The sequence below is a fragment of the Rissa tridactyla genome, chromosome Z (assembly GCF_028500815.1).
Source record: "Rissa tridactyla isolate bRisTri1 chromosome Z, bRisTri1.patW.cur.20221130, whole genome shotgun sequence".
NCBI classification, from domain to species: Eukaryota; Metazoa; Chordata; class Aves; order Charadriiformes; family Laridae; genus Rissa; species Rissa tridactyla.
The window spans coordinates 42,217,296-42,232,691 of record NC_071497.1 but is presented as its reverse complement, the minus strand read 5'-3'; the positions used below and the strand labels follow the sequence as shown (position 1 = coordinate 42,232,691).

Below are 15,396 nucleotides of genomic sequence, written 5' to 3'. Positions count from 1 at the left end.
CTGGACTATGGTGAGAGCAGACAAGAGTCTTCAGGGAATTTAATTATGAGGGTCTAGCAAATCCTTAGCGAACGTGTGTGAACTCATTTTTCAAAGGCTTTTTCAGTTTGGCCAAATGTCAATAAAATACCACAAACTGAGGAATAACAGTTTCTTTATATAGGGAAAAGTTGTTTTCTAGCCTCTGGGTTTCCAGCCAGGGAAGAGCAACAGGAGTGTGTAGGGAAGTGAGATTATTTAATCATATTAATATAAGCCAGTTTGTTAATAAGCCAGCACTGTGGTGGCATGTGATCTAACTCTTATTTTCTTTCTGGTTTCATTGAATTACTTACAGCAAAGACAAAAATCAAACTCTAATTTGTTTTATGATCTGACTCAGCATTTATTTATGATTACCCTAGTCATCCACAAGCCTTTGCTTCAAAGTGTGAGGTCACTAGAACGTCTTAAAGAAATGGCATCAAAGCTTAAAAACTGCCACCTTATCGTCTGACTTTTCTCTTGGACACTTCCAAACCATTTCATCTGGGGAGGAAGGAAAAAATAGCCTGAGGATAAAATTTCACTCCAGATGGTTAAAGTTTGGCAAAATTATAAGCAATTGAAAAGTCAGACTGATAATGGGATGTGTCATGCAGACTTGATAATAGGCAAATGTTAAAAGACATGCAAATATGAGGTAAGTGGTAATTTGTTTTTCTACTCTGTTTTGGAGCATCAGAATAGAACCAGTTAAAATAAGCTAGAATGAATAATAAGATAGAATAATAGAATAAGATAGAACAGTTTAATCCTGATTTTAAGAAAATGTGTAGAATGATGCTTACTGCCTTATTCTTAATAGATATTTGGAAAAAAGAAGACAGCTTTAATCACAAAGGAGGTGTTTAATTTTATAGTCCAGTATACATAATATAAAACCACTTCTAATACCAGAGGTACTGCTTTGATTTGCCATCCCAGTGGAGGTAGGGGACGGGGTGCCACACGGTAGCAAAGACACAAGGGATACTGATGGGCTAGAAATCATGGAAGCGCCTGGAAATGGGCAGGTAGAAATTAGGGCTTCTCCCCACAAAAAGTTGACGTGATCAATAGCAGCACTGAAGTGCATCTACACCAATTCATGCAGCGTGGGCAAAAAGCAGGAAGAGCTGTAAGCCATTGTGCATCAGGAAAACTATGATATAGTTGCCATTACAGAAACCTGGTGGGATGATGTGCACAACTGTAGTACTGCATTGGATGGCTATAAACTCTTCAGAAGGGACAGGCCAGGAAGGAGAGGCGGTGAAGTGGCCCTCCATGTGAATGTTAAGGGAGTGTTTTGATGATAGCGTTCAGTGATTATGGGTAAGAATCAGGGGAAAGGCCAATAAGGCAGATATCACGCTGGGAGTCTGTTATGGACTGACCAACCAGGATCAAGAGGCAGACAAAACATTCTGTAAGCAGCTGGGAGAAGTCTCACAATCACAATCTCACAATCACAATCACTTGTTCTCCTGGGGGACTTTAACTTATCAGATGTCTGCTCTGCAATACAGCAGAGAGGAAACTGTCTAGGAGGTTCCTGGAGTGTGTGTAAGATAACGTCCTGGCACCGCTGGTGAGTGTGCCAACTAGGGAAGGCCCCCTGCTAGACCTGTTGTTTGCAAACAGAGAAGGACTTGTGGGTGATATGAAGGTTGGAGACCGTCTTGGGCATAGTGATCATGAAATGATCAGAGTTTTCAATTTTTGGAGAAGTAATGAGGCGAGTTAGTAAAACTGCCACCTTGGACTTCCAGAGGGCAGACTTTGATCTATTCAGGACCCTGGTTTACAGTGTCACTTGGAAGGTAATCCTGAAGGGCAAAGAAGTCCAGGAATGCTGGACATTCTTCAAGAAGGAAATCTTTAAGGCGCAGGAGCTGGCTGTCCCCATGTGCTGTAAGACAAGCTGGTGGGGAAGAAGACTGGCCTGGCTAAACCAAGACCTGTGGCTGGAACTCAGGAAGAAAAGGAAAGTTTATGGCCTATGGAAGAAGGGGCAGGCCAGTCAGGAAAACTACAAAGATTTTGTGAGGCTATGCAGTGATAAAATTAGAAGGGCCAAAGCTCAACTAGAACTTAATCTGGGTACTGCCATAAAAGACAATAAAAAATGTTTCTTTAAATAAATTAACAACAAAACAAGGACTAAGGAGAATCTCCATCCTTTATTGGATGTGAGGGAAACATAATGACCAAGGATGAGGAAAAGGCTGAGGTACTTAATGCCTTCTTTGCCTCAGTCTTTAACAGTAAGACCAGTTGTTCTCTGGGTACCCAGCCCCCTGAGCTGGACGACAGGGATGGTAGCAGAATGAATCCCCCATGATCCAAAAGGAAATGGCAAGCAAGATACTACACCACTTACATGCACACAAGTCTATGGGGCCAGATGGGATTCACCCAAGGGTACTGAGGGAGCTGGCGGAAGTGTTCACTAAGCCGTTTTCCATCATTTGTCAGCAGTCCTGGCTAACTGGGGAGATCCTAGTTGACTGGAGGTTAGCAAATGTGACCCCCATCTACCACAGGGGCCGGAAGGAGGATCCAGGGAACTACAGGCCTGTCAGGCTGACCTCCATGCCAGGGAAGGTTATGGAGGAGATCATCTTGAGTGCCATCAGGTGGCATACTGGACATACAGGACAACCAGGTGATCGGGCCCAGTCAGCATGGGTTTATGAAAGGCAGGTCCCACTTGACTAACCTGATCTCCTCCTATGACAAGATGACACGCTTAGTGGATGAGGGAAAGGCTGTGGATGTTGCCTACCTAGACTTAGGAAAGGTTTTGATGCCATTTCTGACAGCATTCTCCTGGAGAAACTGGCTGCTTATGGCTTGGATGGGTGTATGCTTCACTGAGTAAATAAATGGCTGGATGTCCGGGCCTAAAGAGTTGTGGTGAATGGAGTCAAGTCCAGTTGGCAGCCGGTACAAGTGGTGTTCTGCAGGGATCAGTATGGGGATCTGTTCTGTTTAATAGCTTTATCAGCAATCTGGACAAGGGGATCAAGTGCACCCTCAGTAAGTTTGCTAGCACCAAGTTGGGTGACAGCATTGATCTGTTTGAGGGTAGGGTGGCTCTACAGGGGGGTCTGAACAGGTTGGATTGATGGGCTGAGGCCAATGGTTATGAGTTTCAATAAGGCGGAGTGCCGGATTCTGCACTTTGGTCACAATAACCCCATGCAAGCCTACAGGCTTGGGGAAGAGTGACTGGAAAGCTGCCTTGAGGAAAAGGACCTGGTGTGCCCAGGTGGCCAAAAAGGTCAACAGCATCCTGGCCTGGATCAGAAATAGTGTGGCCAGCAGGACTAGGGAAGTGATTGTACCTTTGTACTGGGCACTGGTAAGGCCCCACCTTGAGTACTGTTTTCAGCTTTGGGCGCCTCACTACAAGAAAGACCCTGAGGTTCTGTAGCGTGCCCAGAGAAGGGCAACAAAGCCGGTGAGGAGTCTAGAGCACATGTCTTATCAAGAGTGGCTCAGGGAGCTGGGGCTGTTTAGCCTGGAGAAAAGGAGGCTGAGGGGAGACCTTACTGCTCTCTACAACTACCTGAAAGGAGGTTGTGGAGAGGTGGGTGTTGGTCTCTTCTCCCAAGTAACAACCTATAGGACGAGAGGAAACAGCCTCAAGTTGCACCAGGGGAGGTTTAGATTAGATGTTAGGAAATATTTCTTCACCAAAAGAGTTATCAAGCCTTGGAATAGGCTGCCCAGGGAAGTGGTGGAATCACCATCCCTGGAGGTATTTAGAAGACGTGTAGATGTACTGCTCAGGGACATGGTTTAGTGGTAACTTGGCAGTGCTAGGTTAACAGTTGGACTTGATGATCTTAAAGGTCTCTTCCAACCAAACCAATTTTATAATTCTGTGATTTTAGGTATCTTCAAGTATACTCTAGGATTGATTATAAGAAGTTGATGCAATCCAATCAGGGAATCTACCTGCATTAATGCATACAGAGATGGTGAAAATACTGTCAAGGATGACCACTTCAGTATTTCTTTTCATATACTTTCGAAACAACTCTAATGATAATATTTTCATATTCTTTATTTCCATGTAAGCTTACTTTGTACCTCTAGCAAAGCTTCCACATGTGGAAGGAGACAGTAGTTCTCTGTTTACATACAGAATAATGGTACAGAACTGCAAGTAGTAGTATTAAATAAGGGGATTTCACAATTTATTGTCATGTCAGCAATACACTGTAGTTAGGACAGAACAACTCCTGGCAGAGTTAATGATGGCATTCTTGCCACAGCAACACTGAGCCCAATGCTGCGTAATTTACCTTTTGTCGTAAGCAAATTTTGCAGCCACTGCCAACATAGCCTGAATCTCACTTGTAATCTAAACGAGGAAGGCTTAACCGTGTTACCAGTAGTTTCAATTGTACAATCACCCTTCCTTTCATTCCCTAGCAATGTCATAATCAGACAGAGAAACAGCATCTGCTGAATGTTGTGGCAGAGTCCCTAAAAAAAGTTTTTTGTCTTTTAGAAAACATTCTTCAAGACCCTAGAGAGCAAGTACTTGCAATCAGAAATCAGCCTGCACTCATATGTTGCAGTGAGAAACGTCATTAGGCTATGAAACTTGTCTCCACAAAGATTAGTATGAATAAAGTGGATGTATTGCTTTATGAAATAGCATATAAATGAATAATTCATATTAATAAATCCTCTTCTTATGAGATTGTTTAGAGGAGTGCATTGTGTCAAAGTGATTGCCATTAAAATTAGGTCATGCACAGTGTGGGGTGCCAGAGAATCTTTGAGGAATGTCAGGTGTAACTTTCTAAAGAGGGCTTATCATACTGTTAAAAGTGAGGATGATAGTAATATTGTTCATTGACATTGCACCTTCTGTGTACATCCATGAAAGAAATTCTGGCTACCTTTTCTTTGACGAATTTACATCTTAGTTGGTGTGGTTGGCAGCAACGTTGTATATTCTGTCATGGAATGAGGAGTAGGTGTGATCTTCCAATCAGGTATCTGCATTAAGGAAAAAAAAAAAACCCTTATGTGGTTATATAATTAAAGACAGCATGATAACATAAGTTATAACCGTGGAGAGAGCGTAAACACCCTTAATTCTGGTGTTTTTTAGCCTTCGAGTATGTGAATCTGCACCCTTTAGCAGTTTTAAATATAGTTTGTGTGTGTATTATAGATTAAATAAAAGTGGGAATGTGGGATTGTGTCAAAATAGTCAGCAGGCTTTTCAAGCCCATTTTTTAAAATATTGACACTTTTTGCTCGAGTGGGTTGGAAAACTGATGTATGTTTCCATGTATGATATACAACATAACGTATGTTGTATAAATAACTGAGCAGTATATCACCATAGGGGCTGTATAAACTTCTTTCTTATCATGCCATTATCTGCATTCTTTAAAAACCTATTGCCCACTAGCAATGCAGGCACAGAGTTATGTCTTCATAAACATACTAACTGTGGTGCTTTGTTCATATTCCAGGATTTTCTTTGCATGCTGTTGGAAGACGCCCCTCAACAAAAACAGTAAGTGAAAACCAGGCTAGAAAAGTCAAAGAAGAAAGTACATATCAGATTTAAATGTCAGCTGTGCTAGCCATAAGTAGCAGGATTTCATTTAGTATTTTTCTGCTTGTGTTTTTCAACTGTGCGTATCTTTCTCTGAAAATTCTCACACATATATATGCATAAAATATGAAACTTGCTGTGTTATTGCTATCCCATGCTCCCCCCAAGCAGTGCCTTTAACTTGCATGTTAGCGCAGCAGTGAGGTCCTGTGTTCACTATGGGATCTGAAGTGCCAGGCACAGCTGCCTGCTCCAATTAATCCATGATCCTCCTGCCAGCTGCTTTTGGCACGTGGCACCCTGGAGCAAGGAAGCCGTGGATCTGGGAAACCAGAGAAGATGGATTTTGTCAAGCGGCTGTCTGGTACTATCCCTTCCCTGTCACACAGTGTGTTAAACAGGGAAGGACGGAAAACACTAATGGAAATCCAGCGTTAATTGCCTGACGTGTCCATCAAAATCCTCCTACATATGACTGTGACTGGCTGAAGATGATACAGCAAGTCTTTAGCAGAGCTTTGAATCCATCCCTGCTTATCCATTCATTTGTTCTGTGCTACTACAGACTGTGCTACAACTACAGACTCTTTTGTAGTGGAGTTTTACCTATTGTAGTTTTTAAAAATAATGCATTCACTTCAAAAATGCCATTTTGGGGAGCAGGATTCCAAAAGTCTTCATAAATCTGGGTGAGCAGTTTGGAAAAAAAAGGAGAGAAGATATTAATAAAAATCAAATGTATTGAGTTTTTTAGTGAAACACTTCTATTCTTAGGGGGTGAGGGACAGAGAAGCTAGTTATCATTGAGATAATGTGTTTTGTGGCATCATGAGTTTAGTTTGGGCAGTGTTACATTTTCCAATGATGTACCGTGGGATGATATTTTGTTTATATCATTGGATATGGGTTTCCAGCCCAAAGACAATCAGGAATATGAAAGGGAATATATAGAAAAGTGGATTATTTAATTACATGATTTTACATTGATTTGTTAATAAAATTTTTTTTCCTTCCTTTTTTTACTTGTGTTTCTCTGAAGTCCAAACCCAGTGCAAAATTTTATTTGAATAAGCATCTGATTTTCCACGTAGAAACAAGCAAAATATTTAAACTTTCATTGAGACTAATGCAAAAGAAGTACATCTCCATTTGCATTGCATCACACTTCAGAATGTATGAACAGAGTTTCAGATCTGTGGCAATTCATTTTACAATTACACATATAGCGTATCTGAATTTATCTACTGCCAAAATTACCTTGGGTGCAGTATCAACAGCAATGCCAAGAATAAGAGAACATCTGAATATACAGAATTCCTTTATTTCTTACCTGCTGTGAAGATGTTTTTTCGTTCTTGAATGTATTCTGTTACTAGTACACACATACTAGTCTGAGGTAAAAGCAGAGGGAGGAAAGATAAAAATGAAATATTTTTAGAGATCATCTGCTGATGAGTGCTTTTTTGCACAAAGTTTCAGTCGCAGAAATTAAATACATTTCAAGATTAGAGCAACAAAATTCTTTGTAGCACACAAAACCTCCCAGACTCATGCAGTTCTACCAAGTAAAATTACAATGTTTACACCAAATGCTTCTCAATTGAAAAATATTAAGCACTCTAATATATTGAAGTTTATAATGGAGACTGGACTTAAGAAAAGAAGAAGAAAATAGAAATTAGTAGTAGGGAATCAAGCCAAATCCTGCCCTCAGCTGCGACAACAGAGACAAACTAGTGTAGCTAGGAGTAGAATTTGGCTTATGGGAGACTTCTGTAATGAGAACAGAATTAACACTGGCAGAAAGAAATCATACAACAGTGTGGAAATTTTCTGTGATTATTACCTTGGTGTAATGCAACATTGGTTTTCTGCTGTTGGATACAGCAGACTGTATCTAAAAAGATTCTCACTCTTCCAGTACTTAATTCCTTTAGTTGTTAGTTACAGCAGATTTTTTAGTTAATTCCCAGCAATGAGCAGTTCCAAGATACAGATGCACCTTCTTAAGCAGCAGTCATTCATTTTCGCTGCCTTCTGTACTCAGAGGAGGAGGATTATTCCTGGTTTACAGGGCTACTTCACTTCCTCCTCTGACTCAATTTTAATGGCATTTTAGCTGTAGGAATCCATTCTCCAAGGCAGGATCCTCCCATTTCTGGGCTGCGGCTGAATACTGACATCAGACAGGCCATCCATCCTTTAGAATTTCCTAACTTGCCCTTAAGGTGGGTTATTTCTGTGTGTGAAGGGCTAATGGCAAGAAGGACAAACAAATATTTATCACTATCCTTCTCTGTTTTCAAAGCCTTTTAAAATATAACATGCACTGGCTATAGCCTCGCATTATCTTGGCCTTTCTGTAGAAAATCTACAATACATCCCACCTGTAACTGAGGCGGCTTATTTCCTCATATATAATTTGAAATTTCACTACATTAAAAAAAAAGCCAAACGAAAACCAAACAACAACAAAAACCCCTCTTATGTGCCTGTATATCACAGTGCACTGGATTTGATAAAACTCACAGTGGCTCTGTTCTTCCCAAGGCATACACCCATCGTCTTTGCTGTAAATTGATCCCATCCACATCTGCCCAACACGTGAGCCCTGCAAAGATTCAGTGGTTTTAAGGCCCTGTAACAGAGGGTGAGTTTCACCAGCCTGTGGTGCCTCAGCTGCGTGTGCTCTTTACAATTGCAGGTTTTTTTCAGCAGGTCAGTTCTGTTCTTTGGAGTCTCCTAGTGGTATTTTTTATTTAATTTCATTCAATAAAATAAATAAGTATACTAATAAAGCTATGGCTTTAATAATACACGATAGACAAAGGAAGGCTTGTGTTATAGCTCTCCTATTTGTACTGTTAATAACTCAGGCTTACTAACCACATTCCTTGGATGTCTTCATAAATTGTCAATTGAGTACTAAATAAAATAAATGTTAAAATAATGCTGTAATTTCTAACTACTCAGCTATACAAGTATAGGTCTCTGTTTCATACTTGCTTCCTTTGTTACTCACATTGTCATGAATGTGGTGATTTTGATTGAGACAAACAGCTGGTAGGCACCCAACTCCCAAAGCAAATCGTTGGGAAAGATTTTTTCCCAGTGTTTTTGATTCCTCCATTTTTTTGGTGAGCCAAAATATATGTGCTGGACAAAAAACAAAGGAAATCTTATCTGCAGGAACCTATGGCAAGTTTACAGAATCACTAATCAGTTACTAGTCTTTGATTTGCTCTATGCCCCCATATTTAGCTGGAATGGCTTGCTTTGAAATTGGTTGGTGTGTATGAATGTGTATATCCAGATGAAGCAGTTATGCTTGTTGAAGTGTTTTCAGTTGGATATGGCAGACTTTTTATCTTCTTTTAGAAAAAAAAAAAGTTGCACACTTTCATGTGCACTGTTTATTTACTGCAACATGTTATTCTAAAAGTGGTTTCTCCTCCTTGTAGGAGTGCCTTCAGGCCTTATGCAATGAAAGCTTGATATATAGACATCTTTTATAATGCTAACTTCCCAGTTATTATTAATGATAGTATTTTACAGAGCTTGCTCTGAAGCACTGAATCTGGCGACGAACAGTATGTATACATGTTAGGAGATCATTCCTAGGGTGATCAACTTATCGCCTAAACAAATAGACAAGGGATGAGATAATGGATATGCTAGCATTCTCATTTTGCAGTAGGTTACTGTAGTACAAAGCAATTGAAGGACCTGCCCAGCCTCCTAAGAGCTCTCTTACAGTGCTAATCAATTGAACTCGGATACCACAGTCCAATACAGTACCTTAACCAGAAGCGCATTCAGGAAATCACACACACACCAGATTTAAGTCCTTACAGATGTTTAACTGCAACATAAGCAGGTGGTTAAGAGCCCATTCTGAATATGGATGCTTTACTGAACTGCAACCTCTATAAATATGAGGCCCTGTGTCCTTTCTCTAGGACATTTGTTTTGAAATAGCAATCTGTTTGTGATGTAGTTTTTGGGCTTGATCCGAAGCCCAGCAAGTTAGTGGAAACCTTTTCAAGGACTTTACAGTTCTTCAGAATCAACTCGCAACACATTCAGAGCAGAGCTTTGCAGTAGTCTGCATATTACTAATATATGTGTGAAAAAAAATAATGAACGCCTGTAAATGCTAAAACAAGTTGCTTTTTTTTGATGGCTTCCAACAAGAATGATCTAAGTTGGAGAAAAAAAAAAAAAGGTGTGTGAAAATACAAAGAAGACTGCAAGACTGCATATGGTCATATGACAGGTGTATAGCTGACAATGAGGGTGCTGCAGGCAGAGAAATAGCAGTGTTGTTGTCTGTGCCCTTGAGAAACATGTCAAAGTTTGAGGAGAGGCTGAGCAACTTACCAGTGGTATTTCTGCCCGGATTAGTGTGGTATCACAACAGTGCAATTCCCCTCAGTGCCATAAGCTTATTTCAAAGCCAGTGTTTTGAAATGAGACATTGTTGGCTTTGAAAGAAATAGAGAGTATATTAAACGAAGGAACTACATAGCAAATGTAGTGTTATTATTTTGCATAAATGATTTTTTTTTTCATGAGGAAATCTCACACATTAAATGAAGCATATTTACGGGGGGGGAGGAGGAGGGTGGGGAAGGGGAGGAAGGACAAACTGGCGTTGTGAGGCTGTGTTTCTTATCCCTAGGCAAGACAAATTAAATGCACAGTAAGGGTGTTTTTCCCAAGCTGCTAGGTCTGCTTCAACATTGGAACACTAAGCTGTATTGGTTTTGATTCATGCAATAACAAATAAAAAATTGTTATTCTGATTATGCTGCTTGAGACAGAATAAATGGTATGATCCACCTGATCTACCTTTGACTATATAAAATCTGAGTGTCCAGTTTTAAACTAGTCCTGTATGCCCTCTCTGTGGTAAGCAGACAGAAATAAGAAGTCAAGAAAAACCATCATCTTATCCCGAGGAAGGTGAATTAACTGACTGTTTGGAGATACTTCTCTTTTTCTCCATTCCCTGTGGAAGGGACTCAGCTAACTAACTTAGACTAGACACCAATTTTTACAGCACTGTAGTAAGGTAAAGGTAATTATAGCCTGAACGATCTGGCAATCAAATGCTCTAAATTTAATAAATTTGCACAAATAACAAGGTACCACTAAAAGCTGACCAAATCTGGATATTTAGTAATTCATTTGAACGTAGACCACCACCCCATTACAAGCATGGCGTATGTGTTCAGTTATATGTAGAAAATTGATTTCCAAAGTGATCAGACATGCAGAATGATAATTTCCTGAAAATTCAGAATCCTGGCCATGTAAAAGACTTCAGCATGACTGCTGCAATTATTTGAACCACATGATCAGTGGGAATTTTTTTTTTGTCTGTGACAGTCTGTGATCTCCTAATGTTACAAGAGATATTTGACATTTCAGATATAGTGATTGGGAAGATTTATTGTCTCTATGGGAATTATTGTCCCTTCTGGGACGTTTTAAGTCACCTCAGCCAGGCCGATATGTCATCTCTTACTTGTAAAGATGCTGTTGAAGGAAAGTTTGGACCTAAATTGATGGAACTATCAAAACAGATTACCAGCAGCAAGTAGACTGGTGCTGTTTCTACATTAAGCCTCCGTGGCCTCCACCATAAGACTGATCAAAACCTGAAGAAAACTATGACTAGAAAATTAAAGCATGTATAAATGGCTTTATTGTCATTGTAATCTGAATGTTCTTTTTCTTTAATCTGTAGCTTCTTTCGATTTTCAGTATAATGATGAAGCCCCTGTATGCAAACATACCGTAGTAGCCGAATGACCTAGGGCAGCATTTGTGAGGCAAGACTTACGTTTAAGGCACTTGGCATCTGGTTTTTGCCTTTGTTACGAAATTCCTGTGTATGTTGGACAAGTTTACTAAGACCAGATTGCTTATTTTTTGCATATACTGTTGAACAGTTACTGAATGAGAAGCCAGCTGACTCTCTGATCCGAGAGATAACTCTCTGATCATTTTGATCAGATTTTCCCACCCCTAATTCACATTGGCAGAGTTTTATTCTGTTAGGTAAACAGGCTTATTTTAATGGACCTCCTGTAGAATACTGCTCAGTGTGAGCAGGGATGGCAGATCTCCCGACACAATGGTGTAGAGTGGAGGTTATAGCTGCTAGTTCTACCTCAAAGGAATGCCAACACATAGTCCAAGCTCTGCTTGGAGGCGGAAGGTAAATTTTTCATCTTGGATTCAACGAGGATAAGAATATGTAACACGTGATATAAGCCGTGTCTGGAAAAGTGTTGTTGTTACATGTATTAATATCAAATAATTTAAATCGTTGATCATTCTGAATAAAACTAGCCAAGTTAAAAAAGAGTAATAACTATGATCAGTAAAATTTTTACTGTATGAATGTGTTCCAGGGTCACACTAACATATTGCTTGACTGCTTTTGAGACTCCATAAGTTCTCTAAGCCTTAGCTTTTCCATTTGCATGTCAGGCATAACAGTGGTTGATTTCTCGCCCATTGGCATAGTGAAAGTTAGTGTTTAAAGGTGCTTAAAAATCATTCAGTAAAAATGAGTGACGTATTCATTACAAATCCTTCTTAGTCACTGATACAGTCCATAAATAAACATCCTTTAGGGTCAGAATTTTGAACACATCTTTGTCAGGGATTGTGGAGGGAGGGGGAAAGGCTTCTTTTTCATGTAATTCAAATAAAAGTTGTATTGAGTTGCTTGCCTTCCCGCTTCAGAACTTAGAAATGGCTGTTCTTTTCCTGAATGCTTTGTTGGTTATGAGTCTACACTACACTCATGAAGGTAGCTGCAAGTATTAGAATGAGTCCTGCCAAGGCATTGCCATGGCAGGACCATGCACGTCCATCCTGCTTCTCAGAACATTTACATTCATTGAGGGCTTACTCAGGTTCCTTTTTGAGTACTGGCACACTGCATGGGCAGTGTGATTTATTTTTATTTTTTTTATATTGGCTTCCTTGCAAGTTGGGAAGTCTTCAACCAGAGCTGAAGTAAACGCAACAGAAGTTGCTTACAAAAGTAAAAGGGGAAATATAATTTCTGAACTTGTAATTAGTTATTTCAGCTTGATCATGACAAACTGTTTCCTTTCGTTAGGGATCCAGACTATTCTGTGACTTCACTGTGAATATTATCAGGATATAAAGAAAGTGCAGAAAAGATGAAACTGAAATATATTAGATACTTGGTAACTTCGGGGATTAGTATCCATCAGTGCTTTTTAAAACCTAAAAGTTTGAGGAAGTTTGTATTTAATTTCATTGTCTTTGGTATTTTAGCTTTACGTTTAGGCTGCTTCTGTAATAAAATACTGGTTTTGAATGTCTCTGGCTAAATTTACTTGCCTGTATTTTTTTTTTCTGTAAAAGAAACAAAAATCTACTCAACAAAAAGTAGAGCACCTGTTCATACTTTACATGTTTCATAAATGCAGTTTACCATCTTACACTTTCTCTGTCAATCCTCATAAGCGCTGAATTTATCATTGAGCTTTAAGCACACAAAACCTGATCCGTTTTTAATTTGCTCATATCTGATGGTATTATTCATTAAAAAAGCCCAAGAATGTAGTACCAATACAGTACAACCAATTCTTGGAATTCAGAATTTTGCTCAGCTTCTGAAGGATTGATTGTCGTGTGGAAAATTTGGTATTTTTGTATGTGTCTTCTAATTCTTTTTTTTTTTTTTTTAAGATCTGGGTTAACTGTAGAAAGTATCTTCCAGAATTGGCTTGACACTTCAGGAATACCAAAGGTAAATACAAAACACCAGTTCCCAGTTCTTTGTGGAGTCTTGTATTTCTCATTACATTATATGTTATTTAAATAATTACCTGAACTTATAATAGGTATGGTTTTAAATAAACAGTTTTGACGATGTCTGCTTTCCACATCTTTATATGGGTTTAGCTTTTATCACTTGCAGGTTTTTGCTTCTACCATTGTCTCAACAAACGTGCCAAAGGGCAAATCTTACAAAACTTATCCTTTTGCTTGGTATTGTAGTCATAAGGAAGTATGCTTTACAGGATAGTGGTGGACTGTACTAAATGTAAGGAGCATTGTTCACAGTTGTCAGTATATTAATTACTTGAAAGCCGTACTGACTTTCTTCCATGCAGGTGCACTACCTGCATCATAAACAGCAGCCCAGGAACACCATAAAACTGATTTGTTCTCTCTCATACGGGTTTCCAGGTGTGCCTCAGGGAAAGTTTTTGTCAGCTCCTTTGAACGAAGTCATACAACCGCCCCAGCCAGTCAGACAGCGTGAGCAGTGTGAGGTACAGAATATCCACTGCAGTTGACTACCTTTCTTGAGTAAAACAGCCACTGAGAGGCAGCTGCTTATCACCCTTGTTTTACTGACTGCGCCATAGAGTCCTGGTAGCATAATAGTTGAAGTCACTCAATCCTGCAGCACCCACTCTTAGAGGGATAAAATGCATTTCTTAGTGGTTTAGTAGATACCTATGAGAAATAACTTGATTGATAATTAAACATTTTAAATTTACAAATACTAAGGCTTCACTGCGTTTGGAGAGGAAACTTCCTTACTGGAGAGACTGTCCTTTGTAATGGGATTGGGAAATATGCATCAGGCTGTCCATTCTGAAAATCAAGTCAGAACATGGTTCCTTTATATCTCTCCCATTTAAGCATTTTTATATTTTATAGTGGCTGTGGTTGTTTCTGTGGCATCTTTTATTTCTATGTTTTGGTGGGTTTTGTTCAGGAAATCCTTGTCATCTGTTAACTATAAAGAAAATTCACCACTTGTGGTGCATTTACAGCATTAGCCTACAAAGCGTTTGTCGTGGTTTTGGCCAGATTGGCCAATCAGAACGACAGATGCCCCCCCCCCCCCTACTCTCCTCAGAGAGGAGAGGAAGAGCTAAGGAGATCTACGAGTTTAGAAAAAGAACTAAACTGCTTTAATGAAAATAATAATAAATAAGGAAATAGTAAATAATAATAGAATAATAATTTTTTAAAAAGTATACAATATATACAAAAAACGTATCCAGCTCCCAGACAGAGAAAGTCCAGACTGGAGTCAGCGACAGACAGGAGCTGAATTGCCAAACTAGAGTCAGGAATGCTCAGATCGGAACCAAAAGCAGACAAACAGACATGGTCCTCCTCAGACGTCAGCCATTGAAGAAAGAGCGAGCCAAAGCAGCCTTGCCCCTTTGATCCCTCAGCTTTTATACTGAGCATGATGCAGATGGGATGGAATGCCCTGTTGGTCAGTTTTGGGTCACCTGTCCCGTCTGCTCCTCCCTGCAGGTGGGACGTCTCTACACTTCTCCGCTTCCGACCCTCCAACGGGGCAAAACAGCGAAGTTAGCTGGCCTTGGTTGTTATAGCAATAAGTCTAAGCAAGAGCCCCTGTGCATACCGTTCCTTGGTATAATCAGGTCTTATCACTCTGAGTGAACAGTTTCTGAACAATGTGCTGTTAATTTCAGACTTCAGTCAGGTAGAAGAGGCCCGGCTAAAACGTAAAATTACAAATCAGAAAATTGGTTCTGTTTTACCTCAAACCAGGACAGTGTTTTAAAGAATCGTCTTTCATGGTTGTATCTAATTCTATAACCTGTATACAACTGGTACTCTTAAAATTTGGTAACAACATGGTGACTTAAAAACAGAGTTGTTAGCCCACCCTTCAGTTCACTTTCTTCACAACAGTAGCTAGCTTAAGGGCACTGGAAAGGTACTTGTGCAGAAGA

The 15,396-nt window shown here is 39.7% G+C and overlaps 1 protein-coding gene across 11 annotated transcripts in view; it reads left to right on the top strand.

Moving 5' to 3' along the window:
• AOPEP (aminopeptidase O (putative)) overlaps window positions 1-15,396 on the top strand; it is a 213,204-nt gene that overhangs the window by 102,376 nt on the left and 95,432 nt on the right. For all 11 annotated transcript variants that reach the window (XR_008463670.1, XR_008463668.1, XR_008463667.1 and 8 more), the window contains 2 exons: window positions 5,529-5,572; window positions 13,355-13,415. Coding sequence is in view for 7 of the 11 variants with exons in the window: in XM_054184649.1 (XP_054040624.1) it covers window positions 5,529-5,572; window positions 13,355-13,415 (105 nt within the window). In the remaining 4 variants the exon portion in view is untranslated. The remainder of the gene's footprint in view (window positions 1-5,528; window positions 5,573-13,354; window positions 13,416-15,396) is intronic.